Genomic DNA, 16,487 nt, shown 5'->3' on the forward strand with positions numbered 1-16,487 from the left:
ATCTGTTTGTGTAATACGCAAACCAGTTGGGTCCTCCAGAGTGTGAGATGCAATTTGTAGCCCCTTCTCTCTCCTAATTCTTATTTTTGCATTGCATCTACATTAGAAAATGAAGCAAATTTGCAAATAGTCTTGAGTAAAGTCAATGTAATGTTTTCTGTGCACAGCTTATATGCAGATTTAAGTGTTTCCATGGTTACAGACTACAAACAAACCCTGCCGTCATGTGTAACAGTCACGTGTCTGTTCTAAGAACAGGAACAATTTAATAAATTGAGTTACAGATCAGATAGGGACGGGGCAGCGACAACCGCAAAGTGTAACCAATATGTGGGAATGATGGATCTTATAACTTCCTGATGTAAACTATTAATGGACGCCTGAATAGAATATGAGAGGAATAAAGATGAGCAGACCAGTTTGTAAGAACCTTGGCTCAATACCAAATTTGCAAAAGTTTCCTTTGTCAGAGTCTTCAATCCTCTTCTGACCTCCTCTGAAGTCAGTGGCCCGGGGACACCACTTAGGCCTGTGATTGGACCTCCTTGGTCATGTGGGGGCGCAGCGGTAAAAATTGTGTTGATGTAGGAGTCAGGATGTTGGTGCTCCCCAAAGAACCACCAAGATGACCCAATCATGGAGTTCAACAGTCCCTTGAGGCCTACATCATCACAAATGTTGTTCGAAGAGGACGGAAGACCCTGATAAAGGAGCAGCCCACACCGAGAGAGTGCCCAAGGGAAGAGAGAGACTTTTTATTTTTCAGCACCTTCAGTTCCAATGGGAGAATTTCGCGAATATCCACAAAACGAATCTCGCAAGTTTTGCCCTTCTCTGGATAGATTGAATATGATAGACCTCACCTGGTTTTCTTGCACCAGGTCCTGCTGTGTAATGTAGGCTTCTGCCACGGTGAGAAGAGCGTCTTGGGGCCACCCGTCATACCAGTCAATGGTGCAGCAGTTCACTAGAGACGGATGTGTCCTGCAGTACTCACGGAAGGTCTGTCCTGCGGGGCTCAAAGCCAGGACCAAATGGAGATTGCAACGGACCCTCTGCATGGAAAAGCAAGACAATGAGGCCTTTATATAATGCCAAGCATTGCGACATGTGTCTAAGAGTGTATAGAAGCAGAATATACAGCTATACAGTGACACAACGTTACATAAAACCTCCTGTAAAATTGTGATCAGCATTAGATTCTGCAGAACATCTGCACTAAACTATACAGCATATACATAACACTGGGAGGTACAGATGGAACAGAAGCTGCATAACTGTAAAGTAAGTGCCCCCTACCTTCAGGAAGAATGACAGCATGGCCTGGGGGCTGTCAGACATATTGGCCTCTGCGGCCTCTGCTTTGAGTTCTACCAGGAGACCGTCCAGCTCCTCTTTGTCAAACAGGTCAGGGACATCTCCAGAGTTCAGGATGCAGGTAATGTCTTCTAAGAAAGAGTCCTAAGGAAGACACAGAAGTCTCAGGTGATGCCTGACTCTGATATATGAGGATGTAGAGACAAGGACATGTATGACAACTGATAAGGGGTAAAGAAAGAAGATCTACTGACCGCAGCTAGAGGGTGTACACAAATCATGTATATCTCACCTGAATGATGTCAGAACCCCGGATAAGGAGCACCACACTATGTCCCAGCAGCCCCGACTCCTTATAGACTTTCTTCAGGTCCTCCCTGAACTCTGTGTGACTGTAGCCCTGAGTTACTGACAACCGGAAAAGTTTACAATTGGATATGTAACAAGCCAGCGCAGTACTGTTCACTTTCCCCGTCCCATCCAGGCCAACCTGTGGAATAACATGAAAGAAAGAGGAATCCCAAAATATCAAAAGTAACAACAAACTCAGTTACGGCGACTGCACCAGCAGAATAGTGAGTGCAGCTCTGGGGTATAATACAGTCTGTAACTCAGGATCACTACAGGATAAGTAATGTAATGTATGTACACAGTGACTGCACCAGCAGAATAGTGAGCGCAGCTCTGGAGTATAATACAGGATAAGTAATGTAATGTATGTACACAGTGACTGTACCAGCAGAATAGTGAGCGCAGCTCTGGAGTATAATACAGGATAAGTAATGTAATGTATGTACACAGTGACTGTACCAGCAGAATAGTGAGCACAGCTCTGGAGTATAATACAGGATGTAACTCAGGATTAGTACAGGATAAGTAATGTAATGTATGTACACAGTGACTGTACCAGCAGAATAGTGAGCGCAGCTCTGGAGTATAATACAGGATGTAACTCAGGATCAGTACAGGATAAGTAATGTAATGTATGTACACAGTGACTGCACCAGCAGAATAGTGAGTGCAGCTCTGGAGTATAATACAGGATGTAACTCAGGATCAGTACAGGATAAGTAATGTATGTACACAGTGACTGCACCAGCAGAATAGTGAGTGCAGCTCTGGAGTATAATACAGGATGTAACTCAGGATCAGTATAAGTAATGCTATGTACAGTACAGTAACATATACTGACTTAGATCTGCCATTCTTCTTACCATCATCATGTGGCCCCCCGGCTGTCTGAAGACTCTGGCGGCCCTTGTGATGTGCTGGACGGCTTCCATAAAGAATACACAGGTGTCCTGTAGAGAAGCCAGATGATATGAACAGGCTGAGCTTTGAGAATGTATTGTCCATACAGACTATACAGTAATATGCAGCCACTGACCCTGGTGCTGGCTGAGCTCATCCTCATCTTCATCCGATACTCATCTAGTTTGGACACGAGCTGTTTGTGACTTGTCACTGGCCGATAAACTCTGTTCTTTGCCGCTGAATCCAATTCCAGGAAATCGACAAACTGCACGGGATCCTTCATCAGTTTTTCCACAGGCGAAGAAATCTAAACAATAAGGTGATATCGGAAATAATAAAAAAAAATTCTTTATATAATTGAAGTAAAAAAAACTTTGGAGACAAGCCAGAGGTCACATGGTGGATGGAGCAGGGTCCCCAGCTGCACAGAGTATTTCAGGACAAGGCTAAACTGACCTTATAAAGAGGACAACAGGTAACCAGAAGAAGAGAATAGCAACCAGCTGTAGATGACAGATTTAAAGTAACATACTGGAAGGAGCATGGTCCACAGCAGTACAGAGTATTTTAGGGGAATTCACAGAATAATCAGAACTCGTATCGCCTGCTCTTCACCATACCTTGAAGTAATTTAGAACTTCCTCTGACAGACACTGATAGAAGATCTCTCTGTCCGCTGCATCTACAAGACGGTCATGAAATACTCTACTGGTCTCATGTACAAGCAACTGCGCTGCCATATCCTTGGTGATGATGATGGATTCACTGGCCTGGAACAGCCCCTGCAGGACCTGGTGCAGAGAAAAAGGAAGAGTGATGACTATATACGACTACACACAGGACAGTATATAGGCGCAGGAGTCCCAAATCCCCTGCATAGTTATAAATATAACATGATGCATCCTGCAGCCACCACTAGGGGGAGCTTAAGAGCTTACTGTATACTGATATATATTGTACTCTGTAGTAGCACAGAATACAGTGTGCTCCTCAGCACCCCCTAGTGGGAGAAATATAAGAAATACTGAAACTTGTGCAACAAATCTGCTGAATGGCAATTCACTGTTAGCTCTGTAAAGGTTCTCAAATATAATATCCAGATAAGCCGCTGGTACCTTGAAGAGATCTCTGAGGTTGAAGGTGTAGTGACACTTGGCTGGTGTGGGTAACATGCTGTGACACGTCCTGTAGTATATGGCGATCGCACAAGAAGACAGTAAACTGCGGCACTTTTGGATATCAGCTAGAAAATTGTGGCGCAGCAGAAAAGATCCCAGCTGGACCTGAAAAAAATCAGCAGTGAGTATTACATAATGATTGTCATATAACATACTGCACATCCTCAAACTTCCTGGTATCTGCTGCTCACATGGCAGCTGTGCTGTGTAGACTGGGACATCATCTGATCATTAGAGTGAGGGGATTCAGGGAGTGTAAGCTCTTATGGGCAGGGTCCTCTCTCCTGTACAGTGTCAGCTCTTATGGGCAGGGTCCTCTCTCCTGTAGAGTGTAAGCTCTTATGGGCAGGGTCCTCTCTCCTGTACAGTATAAGCTCTTATGGGCAGGGTCCTCTCTCCTGTATAGTGTAAGCTCTTATGGGCAGGGTCCTCTCTCCTGTACAGTGTAAGCTCTTATGGGCAGGGTCCTCTCTCCTGTACAGTGTAAGCTCTTATGGGCAGGGTCCTCTCTCCTGTATAGTGTAAGCTCTTATGGGCAGGGTCCTCTCTCCTGTACAGTGTAAGCTCTTATGGGCAGGGTCCTCTCTCCTGTAGAGTGTAAGCTCTTATGGGCAGGGTCCTCTCTCCTGTACAGTGTAAGCTCTTATGGGCAGGGTCCTCTCTCCTGTACAGTGTAAGCTCTTATGGGCAGGGTCCTCTCTCCTGTACAGTATAAGCTCTTATGGGCAGGGTCCTCTCTCCTGTACAGTGTCAGCTCTTATGGGCAGGGTCCTCTCTCCTGTACAGTGTAAGCTCTTATGGGCAGGGTCCTCTCTCCTGTACAGTGTAAGCTCTTATGGGCAGGGTCCTCTCTCCTGTAGAGTGTAAGCTCTTATGGGCAGGGTCCTCTCTCCTGTACAGTGTAAGCTCTTATGGGCAGGGTCCTCTCTCCTATACAGTGTAAGCTCTTATGGGCAGGGTCCTCTCTCCTGTACAGTGTACGCTCTTATGGGCAGGGTCCTCTCTCCTATACAGTGTAAGCTCTTATGGGCAGGGTCCTCTCTCCTGTAGAGTGTAAGCTCTTATGGGCAGGGTCCTCTCTCCTGTACAGTGTAAGCTCTTATGGGCAGGGTCCTCTCTCCTGTACAGTGTAAGCTCTTATGGGCAGGGTCCTCTCTCCTGTACAGTGTAAGCTCTTATGGGCAGGGTCCTCTCTCCTGTACAGTGTAAGCTCTTATGGGCAGGGTCCTCTCTCCTGTAGAGTGTAAGCTCTTATGGGCAGGGTCCTCTCTCCTGTACAGTGTAAGCTCTTATGGGCAGGGTCCTCTCTCCTGTACAGTGTAAGCTCTTATGGGCAGGGTCCTCTCTCCTGTACAGTGTAAGCTCTTATGGGTAGGGTCCTCTCTCCTATACAGTGTAAGCTCTTATGGGCAGGGTCCTCTCTCCTGTACAGTGTAAGCTCTTATGGGCAGGGTCCTCTCTCCTGTACAGTATAAGCTCTTATGGGCAGGGTCCTCTCTCCTGTAGAGTGTAAGCTCTTATGGGCAGGGTCCTCTCTCCTGTACAGTGTAAGCTCTTATGGGCAGGGTCCTCTCTCCTGTACAGTATAAGCTCTTATGGGCAGGGTCCTCTCTCCTGTAGAGTGTAAGCTCTTATGGGCAGGGTCCTCTCTCCTGTACAGTGTAAGCTCTTATGGGCAGGGTCCTCTCTCCTGTACAGTGTAAGCTCTTATGGGCAGGGTCCTCTCTCCTGTACAGTGTAAGCTCTTATGGGCAGGGTCCTCTCTCCTGTACAGTGTAAGCTCTTATGAGCAGGGTCCTCTCTCCTGTACAGTGTAAGCTCTTATGGGTAGGGTCCTCTCTCCTATACAGTGTAAGCTCTTATGGGCAGGGTCCTCTCTCCTGTACAGTGTCAGCTCTTATGAGCAGGGTCCTCTCTCCTGTAGAGTGTAAGCTCCTATGGGCAGGGTCCTCTCTCCTGTAGAGTGTAGTATCCGATGGACATGGATACACTGTATTTATGTGTTATCTCCTGACTTGTACAGCATTGTGGAATATGCTGCTGATATTTAAATTAAGATTATTTTTTATCATTAAAATAATCTCTCTTGCCCAGCACATTTTCCTGTTCATGTACTTTCTACTGTAGACCAATAGGGGGCAGCAATGTCTAGTAAAAGAACTATAAAAACTCTGACTGACACTCCTGACATCAGTGGGACAAATTCATCAAATTAAATCGCCAAATAAAGGATGTGATGTTTGCTACAACTGCAGACAACAAGTACCATAGTTCTGACAGATGCGCCAGGTTTCATCTCATTTTACAACAGATCGTAAAGAGACATCAATGCAGCATGGCTAAACAACCAGCAGCAATTACCGAAAATGTATCCATACATGTATGTCACCCGCAAGTTGGTATGAGAATTGTATGCAGTGACTTGCATCACATATGTTAGCTCCATAGCATTGTTCTTCCAAAAACAGCGCCAATCCCTGGTCTGATCACGGTATTGCAGCTCAACCTCATTTACTTAAAGGGGTTATTTGGTTTGTTGCATTTCCTGCACTGATTAAGCTTTATTACTAATATACAGTCCAGTCCCCCAGAGACCAGTGTATTACCTGTATGGAGGGCAGCAGGGGAGGCCACAACTCTTATTCCTCTGTCTCCCCTGCAGCCACAATCTTACGACATCATTGATTTTGGAGGATTGAGAGCTCCAGCCTCCCCAGTTTCCAAGCAGCTCACACCAAGGGTCCCGGGTGTGTATTAGTAATAAAACAGAATCAATGCAGAGAATGAACTGGAAAGCTTTATTCCTCCCTAGATCATCCTTTTAATTTCCAGGTGCAACCCATGGACAAGGGTAGTGCTATTTCTGGAAGAATGTAACCATGTTTTTTCTAACCCCATAACTCCCTTTACTATAAGTGATTACCTGGAATATGTGCTGTAGAGCTTGTATAGAGGGGTGAGGCAGGGTTAGCATGCAGAAGTGCTTTAGGAGTCGGGGGCTGATATCACTGCGGCCTCCACCAGGGGGCGCACACGCAGCAATCACTGTGGTGTCCTGGATACTCTGTGGGAGACAACAAACAGAGCACATAGCGTAAAAACCCAGTGCGGGTGCTGCTGACACAAGATGCAAAAGAGTGATGGCGGTGAGAGGGTTAAGAGGTATTTCCATTCTACAATATGACAGCACACGCCAGGATATAAGGGGTCCAACCTTTGGGACCCCTATGTTCTCACTGCCAACACATGCCTGCGGCATAACAAGACCTGACAGTAGATCTGTCAATCAAAGTACAACATCGCCCACGTCAGGCTGCTCAGCACTGTAAACAACAGGGGGCAAAACAGCAATAAAAACATATTATCCTCTTTTAATTCTAATATTAGTGTAGAACCCCTGGGGAGCCGGAGAGACCCCCAAACTGAAGAATAGTCACAAGTATTCACCTACCTTCCATGTAAGTGACTTGGTGTCATAGAAGCCTCCAAGTTCTAGAAACTGGCGCATCATCTCAAGTGGTGGTTGAGCGCCGTATTCTTCTGGGTTTGGCATATTTAGATCGTCGATAAATATGGCGGCCTAAAAGGCGCGCAGAAAAAGAGAGAGACAATTATATGTGAGGATTGCAAGTGCAAGGGCGTCAAAAAATTACTGATGCAAAAAGGGGCACACACAGAGTTGGCTCCACTGTTATGGACTTCCTTTTTTGTTAGAAGGTTCCCCTATGATAAGATTATCAAAGATGTCCCCAAGATCAGTTGTAATGTGTAAAGAAACCTAGTGTTCAATTCCCCTATAGCGCCACCACAGGGAAAACCAGGTATTACACAGACTTCATTTATATTTAAAGGGGTTGTCCCATCACAAGGATCCTATCTATACTGCTTGTTAATGTGGATGTAAGACTTTTCCTAAATACATTGCTTCAGCAAAACTGCTTTGTTTTTCCACTATCTTACTTTATTCAATTCATTGTTGACACAGCCCTGACTTGCCGGCTCAGAAGTCAAGTGATGTATCTGCTGCTCTCAGGGGGGAGGGAGGAGGGGCTAAGTGAACGAGAGCGAGCCTGTGTATCTAGCTATTCCTGTGTCTACACCACATGACCTAGCTCCCTACACTCAGATAGGGGAGAGGAGCTGCTTTAATTTCTGAACTCGTCTTCTGTTCTCCCAGTTATCAGGCTAGCTAATTCAGTTGTGTTCATTATGGCAGAGACAGGCAGTGTCTGTATATAACAAAGAATGGAGTTGCTGCTGCCTGTACTTCATAGTCCAATATTGTGCATATAGTGTTATTTGAGGACCTTTGATAACATCACAGACCCTTCAGCCGCCCCATAGGATCACGCTATGCGGTGGGCAGAGCTACACGCTAATTTGGGGGCGATGCTAAACGGCATGTTGCATGTGAAACCCCGCCCACCAAATGACGCAAGAAACCAGGAAGAAAGAAGATTTTACAGCAGTGAAGACTGGTGAGTATGCGACGAGGGAATACCCCTTTAAGCCATGGTTGGACACTTTGGGTTCTCCTGTGTCGCCATTATTCTGTCTGACTAAAGCAGGGCCCCCGGCCATCACTTTGTTCCAAAATTCCTGTGGTGCTTGTCATGGGGTTTGGGGGAAGATCTTACGTGTTTAGATTTTGGTGCTCCGAGGGTGTCGCGGCCCTTCTTTACCAGCTTGCTGATGATTTGGCTCTGGATTCTGGCTGCACTGGTGTGTGGCCCTAACTGCACAATGGACACCAAGAGTTGTTTCATCTTCTGAGAGCCACCAGGGTCACTTTCACGTATCAGTCCATCGGTGACTAATCCAGAGAGTGATCCATCTATAGGAAACACAACTGTGCTGTGATATGTCCATTAGATAGATAGATAGATAGATAGGAGATAGATAGATAAGATATGATAGATAGATAGATAGATAGATAGATAGATAGATAGATAGATAGATAGATAGATAGATAGATAGGGAGATGATAGATAGATAGATAGATAGATAGATAGATAGATAGGGAGATGATAGATAGATAGATAGATAGGAGATAGATAGATAGATAGATAGATAGATAGATAGGAGATAGATAGATATGACATAGATAGATAGATAGATAGATAGATAGATAGATAGATAGATAGATAGGAGATAGATAGATAGATAGATAGATTCTTACCTTCCACAGATAATGCTAAGTCATCGTCTCCTTTGGACACAGTAGTTAGTGATGTAATATTCTGTAATAGACTGATCATATCACATATATTCAGTTAGTTTTCTATTGGAGATCTACTATCACATATTTTCTGGACTATGTACTGCATGTCTGTGCTATATCTCAGATATATTACATAAGAATTTGTAATAAATAATAAATTCTCCATCCAGTTCTGTCATTTCATATTGGAGCTTATGCAACTTCACATTCAGAGCTCAGTGGGTGTTCCCTGCCTGTGTAGATGCAGGTTCGGAGCTCAGTGGGTGCTTACTGTCCTCCTCCACCTATATGTTTGGTCTCCCAGTCTCACACTGACTGGGCTGTACAAGCTGTGAAACGTTATTTGTGTGTGAATTACACTAACCTGCTCGGACTACACACGACTCTACAGAACTAGGTCGGTAAGGAGTGAGGACTACACATGGCATCAGGATCAAATCACATACAGCTTTTATCTATAATCTGCAGCCATAGATCTGCAAAGGAGCTGAATACACAAAACGGCAAGAGAGTTTTCATCAAGTTTACTAACCAACTTCCTTCTTTTATTACTTATTAGATGCATCAGAACAAAGAAAAGACATGGCTGCATAAGTATACACACCCATTATCCTGATGATAATACTAAGAATAATGCAGGTGACATTATACATATACATACCCACCTTATTTTCCTTGTCTCATTATATAAGAAGACGTCTCCCAGCACAGTCCCGGCTCTTACAGACAGTCCACGAGGCTTCTGGAGTTTTTCAAGCATATTCTGGACTAACGTTGATTTCCCAACTCCAGAGTCACCTACATGTAGTGAATGGAAATATACGGGAAAGGCAGGATTATGTGTAGACTATCAGAAAATCAACAGGTTTGCCATAAGGTAACAGATCTACCATAGGAAGCCTTGTGCATACATTGTATACATTGAATTCAATGGTAAGATTGTATGCAGTAAGCTCCTGAGCTCCCCCTGGTGGTCTGTGCATTCACTACAGGTCCCTTGGCTCACCTGTCAGGAGCACTGGCTGTTTATATAGAAGCAGGAGGCTGGTCAGGAAGGAATATCGCACACTGTCTACTGTGGAGATGAACTCATGAAGAGCGCCCCCGGTGGTCTTTAGTGGCTCTGACAATAACAATGAATCTAATTGGACATAAAGGGAAAAAGTCACAACTTACATGCAAGGTAACAAGAGGCAAATAGTATTAAGGGGGCAGATGACAAATAAATATGACAGTATAGTCAGTATAGGTTAATGTGATGCACTGGAAGACCACAACTTATGACTGATCCACAAGAGATGTCCCTGGGGGTCCGACTACTGGGATGGGGTCACAGTCTAAGAGACATGTAATGGAAATGGAACGTCACACTTGTAGATGTGCCAGTAATAGTAATTTATTGAGTAGAGTTAAATGTTTTTTGGTATTTCATATATCTTCTTCAGACTCTTCAGATCAAAATCAAAATCTTAGCCAGGGTTTCCTGGGTTTAGGTACTGGATGTGGTAAACTCTCTGCACGGGGGAGCCTGCAGGGTCCGCTTAGGGGAATAAACAATATTCTATGGGTAGCGTGGTCGCGCCAAAATGAAAGCCATACGGCTATTAGGAAAGGCGAATAGCCGTATGGCTTTCATTTTGGGTCCCTTTACTGTTGGTATGTATGGAGGCTAATCTTGGATCATCTTATGTGGGCAGTCTCATAGCTATCTGTGGGTTATTACACTGATTATTTGTTGTTTTCATTTACAACACTTTATTATTGGACACTTTCAGTTTTAGCTATGGTTGAGCCCTTTGTACCATGATATTAGTGTTGCCATCCAGTGTACATTCCATGACTGACAAGTTGGTATTTGTAGCATTGTCTACCCCTATATGATTTTGTTTTATGTTTGTTTATATATTTTGTATGTATATATGTTGCTACACCTTTTTAGGAGCACTTAATAAAAGTTAATTTTTATTCATATATTTTGTGTGGCTGGTTCACTTTGTTGCTATGGTCATTTACCCACACATAATTTGTTATATTTGCCTCTATTGTTTTCATTGCCTACAGGACTGAAGAAGACTGTCAAGTGCTGTCCCTTGTGTAACCATGTGTGACCATCATACCATTCAAATGGTGGACACAAGACCCCTATTTTTTGCTCGGTGGAGGTCCCTGTGATCAGACATTTATCACCTATTCCTTGAAGAATTGGGGCCCCCTATTGGTGCAGGTTGACACTACTATACCCTGACAACCTGGGAGAGGAGGTTCCTATACAGGATCTGAACACCCATTAAAATCATGACTGTATCCAATCTCCGTTGTGCCACCTTCCCATGAGTTGGTTTGGTAGTATTCTGCTTAGCTAAAGGTGTGGGTTAAAGGTGATCACTTTGGGCCCCTCTTTTTGCATAGGGTAGGTACCTCTTGACATGCATTTGTTCTGTAGTGGCCATTACAGAGGAAATGTTGTATTACATGCTGTCCATTTACATGACAATACATTTGCTCTGAGGCGGCCGCTACAGGTGACCTGTTGTATTACACACTGTATTTAAAGGGATCCTATCATACAAACGCTTTTTTTTTTTCTGAGTAACACTTCGGAATAGTCTTAAGAAAGGCTATTCTTCTCCTACCTTTCGTTGTCTTCTCTGCGCCGCCGTTCACCTGAAATCCCAGTTTTTGTTGGAATGCAAATGAGTTCTCTTGCAGCACTGGGGGCGGGCCCCAGCGCTCAAACAGCACTGGGGGCGTCCCCAATGCTGCGAGAGAACTCTCTCCAGCACCGCCTCCAACTTCATCAGCAACGTCCTCTTCATCCTCTTCTTCCGGCGCAGGTTTCAGACTTCTAGACCTCGGGCAGAGCAGACTGCGCATGCCCGCAGGCCACTAGAAAATGGCCGCTTACAATACGACGTGTTACTCAGAAAAAAAAAACATTTGTCTGATAGGATCCCTTTAAATGACTGTCCACCTATGTAATAAGTAGGAGCACTATAGGACCATTTTTTTTTCATGGGACAACATCTGGTCATATATTTGCTCTGTAGTGACCACTATAGGTAAAATATTGTATTACATGCTGTCCAATGAGTCCATTGACATGAACAACCACCTATGTTATAAATAAGAAGGTCAGGCCCACAGCGTCAGGCACTTATGGTTATATTTAAGAACTGAATCCATCTGCATTGTGTATGGGCGCTGCACAGTAACAATGAGTGATGAATGTGTTGTCAGCACAATAACGTAAGGACAGCTGAAAATAATCCGGCTAAATATAGAAACCGCCATCCACAAACACTGACGCAATGTACTGGGATAGGATTCTGTCACGTCTGATGAGTATCTGTGCCGTGTAAGCCTGGAGAATCCCCTACAGCTATAGAGTATAGATAGCGAGACACTGGCGTCCTCTGCAGACGACCACAGGCTGAGGAGATGTCACACCGCTCCGCACATACTTCCCTAGTCCACCCCACAAGCAGATACACCAAGTCATATAATGGGTCAGTGGGTCCAAGAAGGTGCGGGGCGACTAGGACTGCAATGGCCTAAATTATCCTAGAATGGGCCCCTTGATACATGCTTCATAAAACTAAGGAACGGAGTTGTTTTAGGAGTTCAGTCTAAATCTCTGATAACTTCCCATCCTCCAGTTACAGCCAAAGCTTTCCTTACTATACTACAGTAATATAAAGAGTTACATGTGGCCACCCCTTACCCTAATAGTGGTACTATTGATGTGTAGCTGTATGTAAAATCTTAAATCTTTAATAGTATTACCATACTGTTACACCTACAGTACCTATACACATCAATAATACCACTATATCATACAAATAAATAGTGCAACTATACTGTACACACTAATAGTATCACTATACTATAATGTGTACAGTCTAGCAGTGTTATTTACATTTAACATAGAAAATAAAACCCCTATGTTTAAGGTATAGTGGTCTATTATTGTGTACTGTTTATGGTTACTACAGAGCAATACTATTTATGTGTACAGTATAGTGGTACAATTAATGTGCACTATTTAAGAGTATGGAATAGCGGTGGTTTTTCCTTTCACAACTTAGCAATACAATTTATCTGTACTGTACATAAGTGTGCTACTATTATATGTATTGTAGTTTTTTTTTGTGTTCTGTTTAGCAATACAATTTATGTGTACAGTATGGTGGTACCATTTACCACTACCACTTTAATATGTATAGTGATAATATTTATTTGTATGGTATAGCAGTGTTGTATACATGTATAATATAGCTGTACTATTTATTTGTACTTTGCACTACATTTAATTGTATGGGGAAGAGGGGACAAATTGAGTTAAGCTCTAGGTGTATGTACATGGGCAGTGGAACACCGCACCCTTTCTCTGGATGGCGGACAGTGTAGCTACAGAAATACGTGCAATCTAAAAAGCTTGCTGAATTTCCTTCCATATATATTCAATTCCAATATGGATGTCCTTTATAAAAGGATTGGGCTCTTCCTGGTGTGACATCAGAGCTGTCCTGTGTGCTCGAACCAATCAGATACTACTGCTACTCCTTCTCCCCTCTCACAGCATGCTGAACCTAAGTGACTGCAGCAGCATCGCCCTCCTTCTTGTCTTCTATCTGCTGTCTCATACTTGACAGATTTTTTTTGGGTTACTGAGGAGATGTCTGATTCTAAAGGCAAGTAAAGAAGTACTACGTGGTGCTGGGCGGTGAGGGAGATGGACTTTATTGCAGTATATAATTTTTGTGCGGTGTAATATTTGTGGATTTTGCTTTATACTTAAAAAATGACAACTATGCAGAAAAAAGTAAAATGACTGGATAAGAAGTCTGTAATGTAAGACTGCGGCGGTAATACATCATAGCATGGCCCTCACATTCAGTGCCACAAAGAATTATCGCTCGCGTCTTATCATAGACTGGAGGAATAATGCAGAGAGGCCGGACGGGTTCTACAGGAAGCAGAGGGGCAGGACGATGGAGGAGAAGATAAATGGTCGGAATACGAAGAAGAACGGCCTGTACAATGTGAAATCAGCGAATGTGATAAAAAAGAAAACAAAGCAAATAATCAGAGGTGAATATAAAACGTTACGTCAGCAGTGGCCGGTGCCAAGAGGGGCAAACACTGGGTCAGAAAACTCCAGACACTAAAAGGGTGCAACAAAAGTGTCTGCTGGAAAACAGTCATAATTAACCCTTTGAGTACCATTTTTGCATTTCAGCAGTCATAACTTTTTTTTAAATTCAGGTCACCTTATCTGTAAAAGACCTTGTTTTGTTTTTGTACTTTGCTGAGGAACCTTTTTGGTCCAAGGTGTTTTATTTATAGAAAATACAAAACATTCAGCTCACCAATCCATATCAAAGTTCATCTGGGAGACACGAACACGGACGGACTTGTACCGAAATATGTAGAAAACAGCAGCAAAAGTTCAGCTCACCAGAAGAACAAGTTTCCAATCCGAAGTTATATAAAAATCTGTTTCAATCTTTATTCAAAATTCATAATAAAATAGTGAAGTAGTTCCAAAGCATTAGCCTACGCGTTTCGGTGCAATCGCACCTTACTCATGGCATAAAGTTCAGTAACAACAATCACAGTTTAAAAGCAACACCGGACACAACACTCCACCCATTATGTTAACTCTTTGTATTACATAGAAAAACACGTATCAAAACATTTAAAACGTATCATCCTTACAAATACATATATATATACTTCGGAAAATGATCAGAATTAAATAGGCAACAATGAATATAAGAATAAACTCACCCATTCAAGGACTGTAGATATATTCTTAATCATAAACAGATTTCTACATTAAACACTGAGTTCCCAAGAATCTACGGAAGGAACTAAAACATAAACCACCTCCGTAAACCGGAAGTAAAACAACCGGCCTACAATCAGGGCTATACGGACTACATCTCCCATAATGCATAGTCAAAAAACGCTGGTATATTGTAACTGATGTAAATGTATAATACAACACTGATTTCAAGCTAACGACACTACTACAGCACACCTACAGATTAAAGTTGCATTATAACATACTGACTATAGATGGTATAACATAATTAATATATAAATCCACATAGATGTGAACTAATCCATATATTTGGCATACATATCCTATTAGTAAATGAAGGAGAGGTCCGATCTTATATTCAGACCTCCCGGATAACGCGTACCAAGACGCATGATCCAGAAGGCCTCACGTAACAAAAGTTTTTTCCTCCAGTCACCTCCTCTTGTGGGTTCTTTAACCTGTTCAATAGCGTAAAATCTCAGATTAGTTGTATCCCCTTTGTGAACCTGCGCAAAATGTTTTGACGCACCAGAGGTATTTTCAAAAAACCTTCCACTGTCCGAAACATGCTGCGAGATTCTATTTTTAACAGGCCTGATAGAGCATCCGACATACATCTTACTACACTTTACACACTCAATAATATAAATTGTATAATTACTATTACAATTCATAAAACTGTTAATCTTAAAGGTTTCCGTACTGCCTATATTTTCAAATTCCTTACACTGTTTAACATATTTACTAGAGATGAGCGAACAGTGTTCTATCGAACTCATGTTCGATCGGATATTAGGCTGTTCGGCATGTTCGAATCGAATCGAACACCGCGTGGTAAAGTGCGCCATTACTCGATTCCCCTCCCACCTTCCCTGGCGCCTTTTTTGCTCCAATAACAGCGCAGGGTAGGTGGGACAGGAACTACGACACCGGTGACGTTGAGAAAAGTAGGCAAAACCCATTGGCTGCCGAAAACATGTGACCTCTAATTTAAAAGAACAGCGCCGCCCAGCTTCGCGTCATTCTGAGCTTGCAATTCACCGAGGACGGAGGTTTCCGTCCAGTTAGCTAGGGGTTAGATTCTGGGTAGGCAGGGACAGGCTAGGATAGGAAGGAGAAGACAACCAACAGCTCTTATAAGAGCTAAATTCCAGGGAGAAGCTTGTCAGTGTAACGTGGCACTGACGGGCTCAATCGCCGCAACCCAGCTTTCCCAGGATCCTGAATGGAATACACTGTCAGTGTATTCCCGTATACCCGATATATACCCCCGATACCCGTTCCAACGGTGTGCCCCCCCACCTTCACCCCAGAAATACCCTGCAAGTCCCCTAGCAATAGGATTGGGGCTATATACACCCACAATTTTTGCTACTGCCATATAGTGCCATTGTCTCACTGGGAATTCAAAGAATATATTGGGCTTACATATAACTTCAATTCCAGGGAGAAGCTTGTCAGTGTAACGTGGCACTGACGGGCTCAATCGCCGCAACCCAGCTTTCCCAGGATCCTGAATGGAACACACTGACAGTGTATTCCCGTATACCCCATATATACACCCCAAATCCCCGTTCCAACGGTGTGCCCCCCCACCTTCACCTCAGAAATACCCTGCAAGTCCCCTAGCAATAGAATTGGGGCTATATACACCCACAATTTTTGCTACTGGTATATAGTGCCATTGTCT

The 16,487-nt window shown here is 43.4% G+C and overlaps 1 protein-coding gene across 1 annotated transcript in view; it reads right to left on the minus strand.

The window, feature by feature from the left end:
* The window catches only part of DNAH14 (dynein axonemal heavy chain 14), a 121,132-nt gene that overhangs the window by 23,277 nt on the left and 81,368 nt on the right, over positions 1–16,487 (minus strand). Inside the window, exons 44-56 of the mRNA XM_075267083.1 lie at positions 9,977–10,111; positions 9,636–9,768; positions 8,929–8,999; positions 8,387–8,583; positions 7,201–7,329; positions 6,673–6,813; positions 3,687–3,854; positions 3,192–3,362; positions 2,705–2,878; positions 2,532–2,618; positions 1,610–1,807; positions 1,300–1,461; positions 864–1,055 (exon numbers count right to left, since the gene is read on the minus strand). Coding sequence (XP_075123184.1) covers positions 864–1,055; positions 1,300–1,461; positions 1,610–1,807; positions 2,532–2,618; positions 2,705–2,878; positions 3,192–3,362; positions 3,687–3,854; positions 6,673–6,813; positions 7,201–7,329; positions 8,387–8,583; positions 8,929–8,999; positions 9,636–9,768; positions 9,977–10,111 — 1,958 coding nt within the window. The remainder of the gene's footprint in view (positions 1–863; positions 1,056–1,299; positions 1,462–1,609; positions 1,808–2,531; positions 2,619–2,704; positions 2,879–3,191; positions 3,363–3,686; positions 3,855–6,672; positions 6,814–7,200; positions 7,330–8,386; positions 8,584–8,928; positions 9,000–9,635; positions 9,769–9,976; positions 10,112–16,487) is intronic.

The sequence above is a fragment of the Leptodactylus fuscus genome, chromosome 3, assembly GCF_031893055.1.
Source record: "Leptodactylus fuscus isolate aLepFus1 chromosome 3, aLepFus1.hap2, whole genome shotgun sequence".
NCBI lineage: Eukaryota > Metazoa > Chordata > Amphibia > Anura > Leptodactylidae > Leptodactylus > Leptodactylus fuscus.